Raw genomic sequence first — 13,481 nt, 5'->3', positions numbered from 1 at the left:
CGCCTTTTCTAGTAACTGGAAATGCTAACAGCTGTCATCGCTGAGGTCATCAGGGGGACAGGAAGCAGCACCCTGGCATCCCTCCTGGGTACAGCTCCACCTGCAAGCCTCTCCTAGTATATGGAGATGCTTTTTACTGTCTTTCTATGGAATTTGTGATCTTTTGCAAGTGCCCTTGGGAGGACTTTGTCCTGAAAGGCAGCATATATGATCACTGAATGAATAAAAGATTATGTGTTTTCTACAAGGTTCAGTCTTTGCTCATTGATAATAGACAGTCATAGGTGTTAACATGCAAAAAAAGAATCAAGGTAAAATCACCACACACATACATGTTTAGCAGCATTTTTCAAAGAAGCAATGGTATTTTCTCGAAGTTTAGCAAGCCTGGGAGGAGGAAAAAGGAAAACAGTTTTACTTATTTCTGATGTTGGGAAAAAAATAAAATTCACAAATGATGGGCAAGCAATTTTATAGGTAATGAGCTTCTTAATTTGAGTTTTCATTGTACATGCAGCACCTTGCAACCTTGATCCACCAGGGCTGTCCCAAGGAAGAGGGAAAACCTCCTTCCCTGAGCTGAAGTCTGCTAGACGTTCACAGGATTCACACTAGGGGAGCTACTGAAATTAAAACTCCAAATTCAATTACGCAAACTTACTTGGTGGTGGTTGTAGAGTTTCCTGCGCCCCTGTGTCCAACATCTAACCCTGTTCTGTCACGCCAGTATTTGGCATATGAGGCTTTCACATCACAGGAGTACCCTTGAATTGGCTTAATAATTATGTAGTCGACTAAAAAGAGAAAGCGAATGTCACTTGGTGGTCAAATTCTTTACTTTTATCCAATTAAATCTTTTCTCTCATCACTAGATTTAGAGAAATATCGCTTAAGATTTACTGGGATATGGTAAAAGTACCTAATGGAGAACCAAAAGGTACATTTTGAATATATTCCTTATTACCATTTCACTAGGCCCCTGACATAAACTACTAGTTCTGATTGAAAAGCACCAGTTTTTCTGAAAGTCCCTGGACTAAAAATTTCTGAAGGCAAAAAGGGAAATGTATTTAGCTTAAGGCTCATACTTGCATTAAGGTACCCCTGCCCGTTCGGGCCAGTCTTGCCAGACTCTAGGGTTGTGCGCTCATCTCACTCTAGAGGCCGGGAGCCAGCGCTGTCCACAGACACTTCCGGGTCACGTGGCCAGCGTGACAAGCGTGACAAGCTGCATCTGGCGAGCCAGCGCAGCACACGGAACGCCGTTTACCTTCCCGCTGGTAAGCGGTCCCTATTTATCTACTTGCACCCGGAGGTGCTTTCAAACTGCTAGGTTGGCAGGCGCTGGGACCGAACGACGGGAGCGTACCCCGCTGCGGGGATTCGAACCGCCGACCATGCGATCGGCAAGTCCTAGGTGCTGAGGTTTTACCCACAGTGCCACCCGCGTCCCCATGCTTGCATTACCGCTATATTAAGCATACCTCTAACTTTTCCAATTGTTTTTCGTGAAAGTCTGCTCATAATAGGAAGAGTGAGAATGCCACAGCTCTTTCCCGATTCTGCAAGAGTGGAGGATAACAGACACGCAGAGCCCACGTGCCCTGGAAGTGCGTCTCCTTGAATCACTGCTTCACTAAGGTCTTCCTAAAAATGCAACAATGTTTACATATTTAATTTTACAGTCATACCACGTGTTGCATGTGCAAGAAGTGTTCTGTGCGCTTCACACATGCGCAGAAGCGGCGCTCTAGTTAGAGACTTTTCGGGGTGCGAATGGCACCCCGGAATGGATCAGGTCCGTAACTAGAGGTACCACTGTATTGCTGTGAATTCATCTCGGCACTTCTTTTAAATTCCTGGAAATGTGAGCATGCAGAACTTGGAACATTCAGTGGGTTGCAGCCTACAGTCAAGCACCGTTATTTGTTCTGCAAAATGAGTCTGAAGGTTTTGTGAATTTACTCATGTATTCAGATGTACCCTTTTACAGTTACATTACGACTGAGAAGGCTAAATTGTGTGAATGAAAACAGCGAGTGGATACTTGGAACGTCAGCTCTGCAAGGTTGCTCATGAGGTCACTGGATGCAATCTGGTCGGTTTCATAAGTCCTCAGATAATCAGTAGAATAATACAGTAGTGGATTAACTGCACAAGCCCAATACATTTGATACCAAGAGGTCTAAAAGATTCCTCGTTCTGTGAGGTTCTTCCCCGCCTTCCACTTTCCTATCTATAAATTGTACCAATAGGATAGAGGTATAAAAAGGCTTTCTGGCCACCAATATTAAGCAAATAGCTAAGCCCTCACCTCAAAAAAGTCAAAGATTAATTCCAAATTGTCCGGTTCCATGGTCTGAATAGTATATTCTGTCCATCTATCAGGCTGCAGACCATAACCACATTCTGGCTGAGAATGACGAGATTTGAACTCAGTGTCACTTATTAGTGAGATCTCCAGCGTGTTTGGCATTTTTTGTTGAATTGTAGGTGACAGTCTATCATCCTCTTCATCTTCACCCTCCTCCTCCAAGCCTTCAAGGGTGAGCTTCACCCTAAGCAGTAAGGAGAAAGCAAAATGTCACATTATGTAACAAATCTTCAGTGACATCAATAGTGACAGAATAATGTATTATGCTTTTGGTAACACAATGAACTCAAGGCACTAAAAATGCAGCATTATTTTTCTACTTAAGGACTCCAGTGTACCAATAATTTGAGTGTCTTGGGGGATGGGATGAAGGAAGAAATTCCTAAAAGGAGGCTGCATATGTACTACAAACTGTACAGATTTTTATTTTTAGTTTCCCAAAAGCAATAGCAGTGAAGAAACTCAATGCTGATTATAAAAGACTGAGAAATAACCACAATAAAGCCAGAAGCTATGTAGGGGGAAAAGAGTTTCTGAATTTAGAAAATGGACTGGGAAAGGAACTCAGTTTTTTCACTATGCCAACATAGATGGATAATCCAGTAGTATTCATATGCTAAAGATGGGATTTAGTTTCAATAGCAAATGGAGAACTTTGATTAGCATGATCATACCTAAACCTGGATTTTTTGAATTTTCTCTTAGTTATAGATACAGGAGGCTTTTCAGAAAAATGCAGGCGTAGCCTTATTTCTGTCTGACATGTCAGCCAACCGGAATCAACACTTTCCACATCATCTGACAAAGGAAAAACGTAATAATTACAAAATGATTTTGCTACATTCCAGAATGACACCAAAAAGACTTCTTAAAGTTGTCACCAAAGCACTACTGTCCCAATATCCCAGTTTCCAAAAGGGAAGTGCCATCACAAGCTAGTTGCTGCTGTTGAAACTAGTATAGGTACAAAAATTTGAGGCATACACAACACAGACCCAAGCAGACTAAACGATTTGCCGGCATGACCATTTTCACTATGTTTACATGCTTCTAAAACTATGGATGAGTTTTCTGCATGAGCAGAAGTAAGTCTGCAAAAGCCCAGGGCTTGTGCACTCCCCACTCCTCCCCCCACAGGCCAGGAGGAGGAATAAACTAGAATTCAGTTTAGATTTTCATCAAATCCTGGCAAATCACTATGTCTGTAAGAGGAAAAGTGGCTTAAAATACTGTAAACTCAAACCAAGTCAACTTCAAACCGTGAGTTATGAAACAGGCTTGTTCAATATGCCAAAGTTTATTTTAAAGAACTATTCCTGGTTAGTACATAACAAGCCAGGAATCAGCAAAAGAAAAACTGAAACCTGATTTATGGCTCCTGCTAGCAAAATGAAATAGGAGTGCTCATAACAGAGGCTTTGCTTGGGCTCAAAACAGATTGGCTTTAGTGTTCCAGGCAAACCCTCCTACTGTGTGGAAATCCACCAAATTGCATTTGAGTTTCCAAAATCAACCTTGAACATGTTGTGCGCCAGGGAGAGGAAATTTACTATCATTTATTTGAAATGGCTTTTAATTCACATTTGAAGGCGCTCTTTCTACACAAGGCAGCTTACAAAACTCCTACATAAAAACAAAACTACGATAACAGTGCTTCTTACCAACGATTCCGAAGTGTCCGTCATCAACGGAAATATCCTCTAAAAATGAAGGAACAAACAGTGAGAGAAGTTCACATTCACAGGCTACAAATTATTGCGACTTTAAGCCTCAATCCTACACATACTTATTTGGGAGTAAGTCGTATTGAACTTTATGAGACTTCGATCCAAGACGGCATGTGGAGGACCACGTTATCAGTAATGGTTCTACTTTTGCACTTCACCGTTAGCTGCTATAAACCAAAACATTTAAAAAGAAAAACAAAGCAGCAAGTTTACTGCAACCTGCAAGATACCTCTAAGCTTTGTTTTCTTGCTAACATTATCTCCAGGCAAACTTAGCATGATGGACAGTACTTACATCAAAATGAGCTATGTCAACTGGAAAAAGGATATTGCATTATCTTGACAAAATATAATCCTAATTGCTATTATACTAGAAAGATAATGCTATGTTACTAATGTGACAGACATTAAACTATCTGCTAAGCAACCAATAATTCAGATATAAATCTTCTATGTTTACAATTAAAAATGCTTATTTTCTTCCCTTTGCTAGAAACAATAGTCAAAGTTTCACCTTCAATCCATGCTACAGAAAGGTAAAAGATGAAAAGCTTTAGACATGGAATAAACTCATCAATAAACAGAATTATTCAGAGTTTAAAGCTGAAGTGTAACCCTCTAATATCAAAAGGTCAGTTTTGCCCATGTTCATTTTCAGGCGCTATTTATATTAGGTCTGACCTTTCACCTGTAGCAAAAGAGTTGGGGTTTTTTTTGGCCATACAGAAAAAAATATCAGTTTGGAATAATCCCATGAGGACCTTAAACGTTTGTGTGACTAATCTCCTTCAAGGTCAGGGGGACTACTAAGTTAAAAATTGAGAACAGCCACCGGGAGAATGTTTTCAAAGCAATGTAATTTCTCTCTAATGAGGTTATTGGGTCTTAGGTTGCCTAAGGCAGCACTCCCAATAGGATTGCACTGTAAGGCTTGGTGTGCACATCTGTTCAGAATAAAGTCACCCTAAATTCAGTTAGATTTGCTCCTAGGCAACCATGCAAAGGATTGCAGTCTTAGAAGGAAAACCTAAGTTCATTCCTTTGAAGCCCATAAACTAAGAGTATGGATTTCACTTTCAAATACAGTCGTACCTTGGAAGTTGAGTGGAATCCGTTCTTGAAGTCCATTTGACTTCCAAAATGTTTGGAAACCAAAGTGCGGCTTCTGATTGGCTGCAGGAAGTTCCAGCAGCCAATCAGAAGCGGACGCCCCGTTGGACATTCAGCTTCCAAAAATTGTTTGCAAACCAGAACAGTCACTTTTGGGGTTGTGGTGTTCAGGAGCCAAAAAGTTCAAGAACTAAGCTGTTCGAAAACCAAGGTACGACTATAATGCTATTTAGGTGGGCACATTTCCATTTAATTATTTTTTAAAAATAAAATCAGCCAACTGCAATCTTTTCAGGTACACCTGCTCCAGAGAAGACAGTATATAACAACAATCACCTTATTGAACCACCTTCAGGAGGAAGAACATTAGTTTAGACAACATGTTGCCTTTTGTACAGTTTATCTCAAACGAGTAGAAAAAATATCTACATTATTTATCCTGTACAGTGGAACCTCAGTTGTCGAACATAATCCGTTCCAGAAGACTGTTTGACTTCCAAAATGTTTGACAAAGGAGGCACAAAGGGCGGCCTGCAAAGTCAATGAAGAAAATTGAAAAAAAAACTCAGTGGAAGCCATTAGACTTCCGTAAAGCGTTCAAAAACAGAAGCATTTACTTCCAGGTTTTCGGCGTTCGAAAACCAAAACGTTCGGCTTCCAAGACACTCGAAAACCGAGGTTCCGCTGTACTTATATTATGTCCTATAGTATTCATGAATATGCTTATGATAATGTTTCAGAAAACCTCCAAGGCAAAAATAATCTCTCTTACGAAAACAACTGGCACTCTGACTTAATGTTAGCCACAGTCAATTTATGGTTTCCACCACAGAGAAATGGTCTGTAAAGAACAAAACAAAACATAATCATGAGCGCTTAATCTCAAAGCGCAGTGACTATTGTCAATAACGCTCATTTTAAAATGTCCTGTCTCCTCCTTTTAATGAAGACTCCGGGGGTTCACAAATTCCTCCTCTGTCTAGTGAGCACGGCAAGCCTCAATGCAGAGGATCTTCAAAGAGCAGCACATCAGCTGCTATGAGCCCTTGAGAGGAGGAATGGCACTCATCCATGTCACACCTCCAAAGCCCAATGTGAATCAAGAGGCCGCTCATCCTCCCTAGCAGACAGCCAAAATCTGTGGACCCCTAAAAAGAAGGCACAAATGGAATTTATGTTTTGTTCACAAACTATTTTGTTCACAAACACTTTAAATGCTCGTGCTGTGCTAAAAATGGTGCCTTTGTAGCATTGGTCTTAATCTTAATCCTACAAAATATTACCAATTCCACTCAACTGTTTTGCAAAATATTAGTAATCTTATGCATATGCCTCAAAAGAGATGCAGTTCATGCCCATACCTAATGGGGTTATTGATCGTGGTGGTAGATGAGTCTCCCACTTGTGAATTATGACTTGGCATGGACCACCGGTTTTCTGTAATTTAAAAGTTAAATGTCTGCAATAATTTTCGTTAGATCCCGATTTATTTATCTTTTAACCAGTGATGCCATTTACAATCCTTTGTGAGCGTAGTTTACTTATACCACCTTTGAAGCGCAAAGCTTTAAGTTTAATTCACATCATGTATACCATAATCATTGATGTCATTAAGGCGCATCTCATCACCCTATGACAAAAAACCCCATTCAAATCACACTGCCATCTTATACTGAAGGGGGGTGGGGGTGGGAATGCAATGGCAGCCCCTTAGTCTATCCTCCCATTTCCCCTTCATCTATGCATTCAGCTTAATCTCTGAACAGAGCTTGCATAAATCAGTCCTGCTTGGAGGTTAGATTGAACATAAGGGTCAGGATCTAAGCCGGTGGATACAATCCCATGCACAGACCCCACACCACAGGTCTATGTGAGCTAGCCTAAGTGGTGACAAATTCTGACAAGTGTAGGGTTTTCCAGTATAGTTGCAATCGTCATACATGCTAACAGGCCAATTTTGGAACGGTTGTATGGGTATAACTAGTCACAAAAAATTGCAAACGCATGCTAACCAATTTGGGCGCTTAACTAATTGTTATTGCTTTCTACAGTGTGTCAGACACAGAAGTTAAGTATGACACAGAGCACAAAGTCTGCACAGCATACCACAGCCCCAAATCTTCTGCACTTATATGCAGATACAACACCCCACCACCACAGAACCAGCATAGGAAACAATGGGGATCTAAGGCTCCCTTTCCACATGCGGAAGGAGTCTTCGGTTCAAAGAAGGGCTACTTTGTGCTTCTGTGCCAAATATGTGAAAATTTCCTGCTTGTATAGAAGGGTTTTCACAAGTATAAGAGCTGCATCATAACCCATGTAGTACAGCCCTGTATGAACTCCTGTGCAATTGTCTGAGGAAGAGCATTAACAGCTATTTGGATCCAACCCATTGCTTTGAGCACAGTGAAAACAAGAGGCCTGAATTTCAAAATGAATGCCAATAATAAAGTTCCTTAAACACATACACATATTCCTGGGTTGTTTTGTGGTTTTTTTTGTATATTTTTGGTTAAGGTGATAGAAAATGTGTATAACTCAAAAATGAACAAGGCAGAGGGCTAGGTAGGAAAAAATGAATCATTAATGTGTATCTTTCAGCCTGATCAGCCGAAATTTCTATTTAGGAGTTGGGTGCTCAAAATTTGCCATTTTGAGGGTTCTCAGCTGATCTTTGGGTCTTATAAAGCCTGGTTTGCAGCTGATTGGGGGTGTCTGCAAACCCCCTTTGGGCTGAGCCATGTCTTTCCCAACCCCCCCCCCAAACTATGATGTAGTACAGGTGGGCACAGTTTGGACAAAATGGCCTTGTGAGCCAAATGGGGAGGACTGGCGGGCCTGATTAGGCCCACAGGCTGAGGGCTCCCCACCACTGACAAAAAGTAACCCACAGGATGGATAAGTGTGGCATCAGAAGCCAATCGCAGCGTGCTTGTTTTCACATGATGCAATTTCTTAGCTGGCATCAAAAATGAGCCCCATGTCCCCCTGAAAATAGTAATGAAACTTCTTGAGATGTCTATGTCTCAACACATCCTAAAAACAGGAACTGCCCAGAATCCAGATAGACTGTAAACAAGTTGTACACATTACTACGTTTTGAGAACTCTTTCTTCTTCCAACCCAAGTGTGTGCATTCACAGAATACAGTACTCCTAAAGAATCTACTTGAATTAGCAAACATTTATTTAAGAACCTAAGACTGCAACTCTAAACACATTTTCTAGGGAGTAAGCCCCACTAAAAATAGTGAGACAAAGGGTTGTATCTAATGCTGTTCACACACAAGCAGACATATGCTTTTAAATAACTCTCCATCCTCCTGCAGTCCCAAATACCCCCAAAATCTGCTCCAGAGGATTCCCAAGCCCTTCAGAGCCGATCCTGAGGGTGTGAGGGGGACTGCAGGGGGAGGAGAGGAAGATGAAATCCCATTGCACAAGTGGAAATCCATTCACACAACACTGGATTCTGCCCTTCCTTCCAAGTACAAAGTACAGAATTGTGCTTCCACCTACAGTTATTGCCATTATTCAGCTGTAGAGCTGACCCTGCTACATTTTAGATTAAAAAATCTATTTAAGAATCATATATTTTAAAATCAAAAGCACAGCATAATTCACAAAGACCCAAGACCATTTGTTCTCACTTCAGACACTGGGAACAGCAGAGTCATCCATACAACATCTGCTGAGGTTTTACAAGTTCAAAATATAACAATTATTCGAATTATTATTTTATTATACCCCATCCACTCCGGGTGGTTTCCAACGCATATAAAAACATAATAAAACATCAGACTTTAAAAACTTCCTGATACAGGGCTGGCTTCAGATGTCTTCTAAAAGTTGTATAGTTATTTATTTCCTTGACATCTGATGGGAGGGCGTTCCACAGGGAGATTAGTTTGTGTCTTTGAGCCATTAAGCCCATGTAGTTTATTAAATTAAATGTTTGTACAACTGGATCTATGGTCATACAACACGCACTAAATAAAATAAATCATCTGAAAATGCAATATGCTTTTAACTTATAAGGCAGTATTATCTTTTGTGGACACTGTACTATTCAGTAGCTAAATCAGAAGGGATGGCATATGCACCCCAAATGAAATTTATTTGAAAAAAGTTGGGCAAGCAGTTTCATACTGGATAGACTTATCTTTTCTAGCCAGTATCTTTGGCTGCTAGCAGAGTGGGTGGGTGGGTGGGATTTTTGTAAGACACTTTTATAAACAGATGATTAACAACAGAAACAGTAACTTTTGAGTTACCAGGGTCAGGTAATTTTCTAAGAAAGCGTAAGGATCTCCCTTCCCGCAAGCACAAATAAATCAAGATAATACAATAGAAGTATGGGATGGGGTATAGAAAAATATTTGCTTAATGTTTCTAAGGAAAGCGTCATATAAAAAGGGAAAGGGCTTCCTAGAAAGCCAACAAGGTGCCAGCTATTTGTACTCTGCCCATGGTCTCTTAGTGATATTTTATTTCTAACGCAAAGGAGGGGGGCTGATGAGAGTGAACTGCTGTCACTCAAGCTACTATAGATCACTCTTGTCTCCCCTGATGTTGTTGGACTAAACCTCCCATAATCCAGTCGGTTTAGCCAATAGGGAGGGACTAAGGGAGCTGGGGAACAAAGTTGAAGAATACTGCTCTAGATTCAAGAAATCATCTTGATAGCTTTATGCCCAACCAAGCTTCCACAAGCATCTAAGCAATGTGAACTATTTTTACAACTGGGAAGTTAGGGAACTGTAACTGTTCCCAATAATAACAACTGACTACATAGCTGTCATCTGCCCCAATTCAAATTAGTCCAAGACAACTTAATGAGGAGTTTAACAGCAGTAACAGAAAACAAGTCAGTCTCCTTAGTAATAATATTTAAAGAAGCATCGTCAATTATCTCATATATTTGAAAGTAAGATGGAGTCATATGTTACACGTTAGCAGAAAAATGCCACTTGGACTACTCAACTTATGAACCAGGCCTAAGTTTAGGTTTACATATTCAATCTTGACAGGTATTTTTGGTCATGTTCTAAGAAATCGTAAATATATATTTAGTGTTCTAAATGCACTCCCATCAACAACAAATTTGTGCTTCACCTTCTAAGGCGTTAGTCACAACATCATGGTAAAATCAGAGATTTATCACTCTTGTGTTTAAAAGTTTATGTAAAAATAGTGAACCTGTTAACTTGCCCTATAAGCATTAAGACTGCAACTAGAAGGTCTGTTTTATTTCCTGGTTCATGACACTTGACACATTTCTGTGTATAAAAACCCCTTCATTTGGCCTCTTATCTCAGCCTTAGTCTAATTGTAGGCAGTTTCTCAACTTATAATAAAATGCGAATGTTTTGCAATGTATTTTTAATGTTGAACACCGCCCAGGGATCTTTGGATAAAGGGTGGTATATAAATTGAACAAATAATAATAATAAGGACTACAATACATTCCAGTCATTAAAACCAATCAGGGCTAAGTGAAATGACTAGAAATGGGGAAAATGCAACAGGAAGAGCCATTTAATGAAAGCACTGATTATTAATTCAATACACAGGAGCATTTAATGTTACGTTTACTTATGTTACAGTCAGTCGCCATATTCTAGTTTGTGTTCTTAGTATCGCTCCTGCTTTCAGCTTCACTGTATTATATCCTCACATGGGAACAATACATTCTTTATGCTAGAATAACCACCCCACAATAAAAATGCACACTTTTGCCAATATCGAGGCTCACAGTGTCCATCAATATGGGCTCTTTCCATATGTCTCTACTCTGCTATTCCATAAAATTCATACTTACCACAGAAGACTCTGCGTCACACGGAACTTACAGAGTGCACAATACAGAGCACCTACTTAAAAGGAAACAAACTCACCAAATATGTTCTGTGAAGTTTGCATGTATTACAAGGGAACTTGATTTACTTCAGATTGTTTTTATTTTTTAAAAAACCCACTATGTTGTAGTTGAATTCTCTTCCATACTTTAGACATTTGGCAATATTTAAAAGGGTGTGGGCAGAAAGGGATAAAATCCAACTTTGGCAAGGGTTCTATGAGTCCACAAGCCTTCACTGATTTCTAGTGTGTGCTGCAAAACTACTTAGGCAAAATCTAGCTACAGTGGTGCCTCGCAAGACGAAAAGAATCCGTTCCGCGATTCTCTTCGTCTAGCGGTTTTTTCGTCTTGCGAAGCAAGCCCATTGACAGCTTAGCGGATTAGCGCTACAGCGGTCTAGCGGCTTCTAGCGATCAGCTGTTAAGCGGCTTAGGAAAAGGGCGAAAAAAGCGGGGGGAACCGCGGGGACTTGCAAGATTTTTTCGTCTTGCGAAGCAACCCCATAGGGAAATTCATTTTGCGAAGCACCTCCAAAACGGAAAACCCTTTCGTCTAGCGGGTTTTCCGTCTTGCGAGGCGTTCGTCTTGCGGGGCAGCATTGTACTTTCTACTGCTGGACTTACGTTGCTACTATGTTAAATGCTTGTGCTATGTTTAAAACTCTTTAAATACAAGTTACAAGCAACAATAATTTTTTTGGAATGCACCAGTTAAGCTTGATATGCTTCACGTTCTACATCTTTCTTACATAGAAAGCACTTGGGTAGGAAAAGCATGAGATTTGCAGATCACGGCATGCATCAGTTTACATAAGTATTTTGATCTGCACGCAAGCTGGGAAGCAGTGATTTGTGGTTTGCAAATACTGTGCAGAAGGTTATATGCAGGCACACTCTCCACATAGAATTCAAGGTCTCATACACAACTGCTTTCTGGGTAGGAAGCTTTTACTGAAGTTAAAAACAGGAGAATTGAATTCAAAATGAATCCAACAGCCAACTATACTGTGGGCTATTTCCAAACGCCATACCACTGGGAACTTATCCCTAAGAGTTAGTCAACAAGTTATATTGGTGCTTATTTAGGCATACGTACCTGGGGTTCTAAAAAGGTCCCCTGGAAGTATCGATATTCAATATCATCTCCCCTAGGAAGTGGAACTGTAGTTCTCCATAGCAGACTGCAGAAAAGGGTTTTTGAAAACATTTTAGAAAAGATATAGGATGGCTGTACAACAAGGACACTTGCTTTAAAAATCCCTGTGTGTGCGCACACCCCTCAGAATACAAGGTGTCTGACCTATACTTCCACGTTGTTTCAAAGGGCCATTTCTGCTGTGACACTATGTATTTTAAAAGCATCCATGCAATTAGCTCCACGTGGAAAATGAGTGGTGCTCATTCATAGCACAGTGATCCAGTAAGGGCTGAGTTCTCAGTTATATGTGAGAAAAGCAGACAGACACCGGGAATTTCCCCCCGCCTAAGTGCAACCACCGCTATGATAGTATTAAAAAACTGAACTTAGGGGCCTTAAAGCTACATCAGATTTGTCTCTTCTCAAGAGGCAAGACGAAACTGCTGGGGTAAAGAAAAGGAACAAGATGCCTACTGCATGCAAAGAACTCACTGTGCAGCTTTCTGAATCACACTGGAAGGGGCTGGGGAAAAGGTAACATTTGATGAAGGTATGCAGGGGTAGCCAATGGGGACTCCATATATTGTTGGACTACACCCCTCATTATCTTTGACCAGTGGCCATGCTAATGGGGTGATGGACACTGTAGTTGAATGTGTTACATGGGTGAAAGTACTTTTTTACAGGCACGCTTGAAACAAATGTGAGCAATTCAAGTGCTTAAGCAGGGTTGAAGTATATACCAAGCCAGAAGGGATAATTCACCTCAAGTGTCATTTGTCTTCTAGAATGAGGTGCTCAGAAGTTGAGGTAAAGAACAAGAAGTAGCACTTGAACTGTATATTTGGTGTCAAGCCAGCCTGCATGCATGGTTGTGAATTTCAAAATGTGCTCCTGAAAGAAACTTACACATCACCAGCCTCCTCCTCTGGCTGTAGGATTACTGCGGATTGGGGATCCCAACTTCCCAGAGAATTGCAACTGCCACATATTGCCAAAACTTCTCCTAGAAAAATAAATATATACTAGAAAGCATACAATAAAGCTTCTGAACATTTAAGAGTTTTCACAATACACTTTTGCCAATATTATGTAACGTATCAGGCCCACACTAAGAACAGGCGCAGACTCGAAATTATTCAACTTCTGAACTGCTTTTCTTTTAAGAATATTCAAAGCACTATCTGGAAATCATAGAACTAAACAAGCAGCAGGAGGAATTTATGTGCCTGACCAAGCACACATAAGGCAAGGCAGACCTGGGGGGGGGG

General features: G+C 40.5%; 1 protein-coding gene across 7 annotated transcripts in view; it reads right to left on the bottom strand.

Annotated features, from left to right (window-relative positions):
• GPCPD1 (glycerophosphocholine phosphodiesterase 1) overlaps positions 1-13,481 on the bottom strand; it is a 56,788-nt gene that overhangs the window by 18,695 nt on the left and 24,612 nt on the right. For all 7 annotated transcript variants that reach the window (XM_083730313.1, XM_083730317.1, XM_083730316.1 and 4 more), the window contains 9 exons: positions 13,120-13,216; positions 12,169-12,253; positions 6,573-6,648; positions 4,036-4,074; positions 3,049-3,172; positions 2,315-2,558; positions 1,485-1,647; positions 662-794; positions 333-387 (listed from right to left, as the gene is read on the bottom strand). In XM_083730313.1, the coding sequence (XP_083586439.1) occupies positions 333-387; positions 662-794; positions 1,485-1,647; positions 2,315-2,558; positions 3,049-3,172; positions 4,036-4,074; positions 6,573-6,648; positions 12,169-12,253; positions 13,120-13,216 (1,016 nt within the window). The remainder of the gene's footprint in view (positions 1-332; positions 388-661; positions 795-1,484; positions 1,648-2,314; positions 2,559-3,048; positions 3,173-4,035; positions 4,075-6,572; positions 6,649-12,168; positions 12,254-13,119; positions 13,217-13,481) is intronic.

The sequence above is a fragment of the Podarcis gaigeae genome, assembly GCF_964106915.1.
Source record: "Podarcis gaigeae genome assembly, chromosome: 3".
Taxonomy (NCBI): Eukaryota; Metazoa; Chordata; class Lepidosauria; order Squamata; family Lacertidae; genus Podarcis; species Podarcis gaigeae.
The sequence above is the reverse complement of the archived record's forward strand: the minus strand, read 5'-3'. Positions and strand labels throughout refer to the sequence as shown.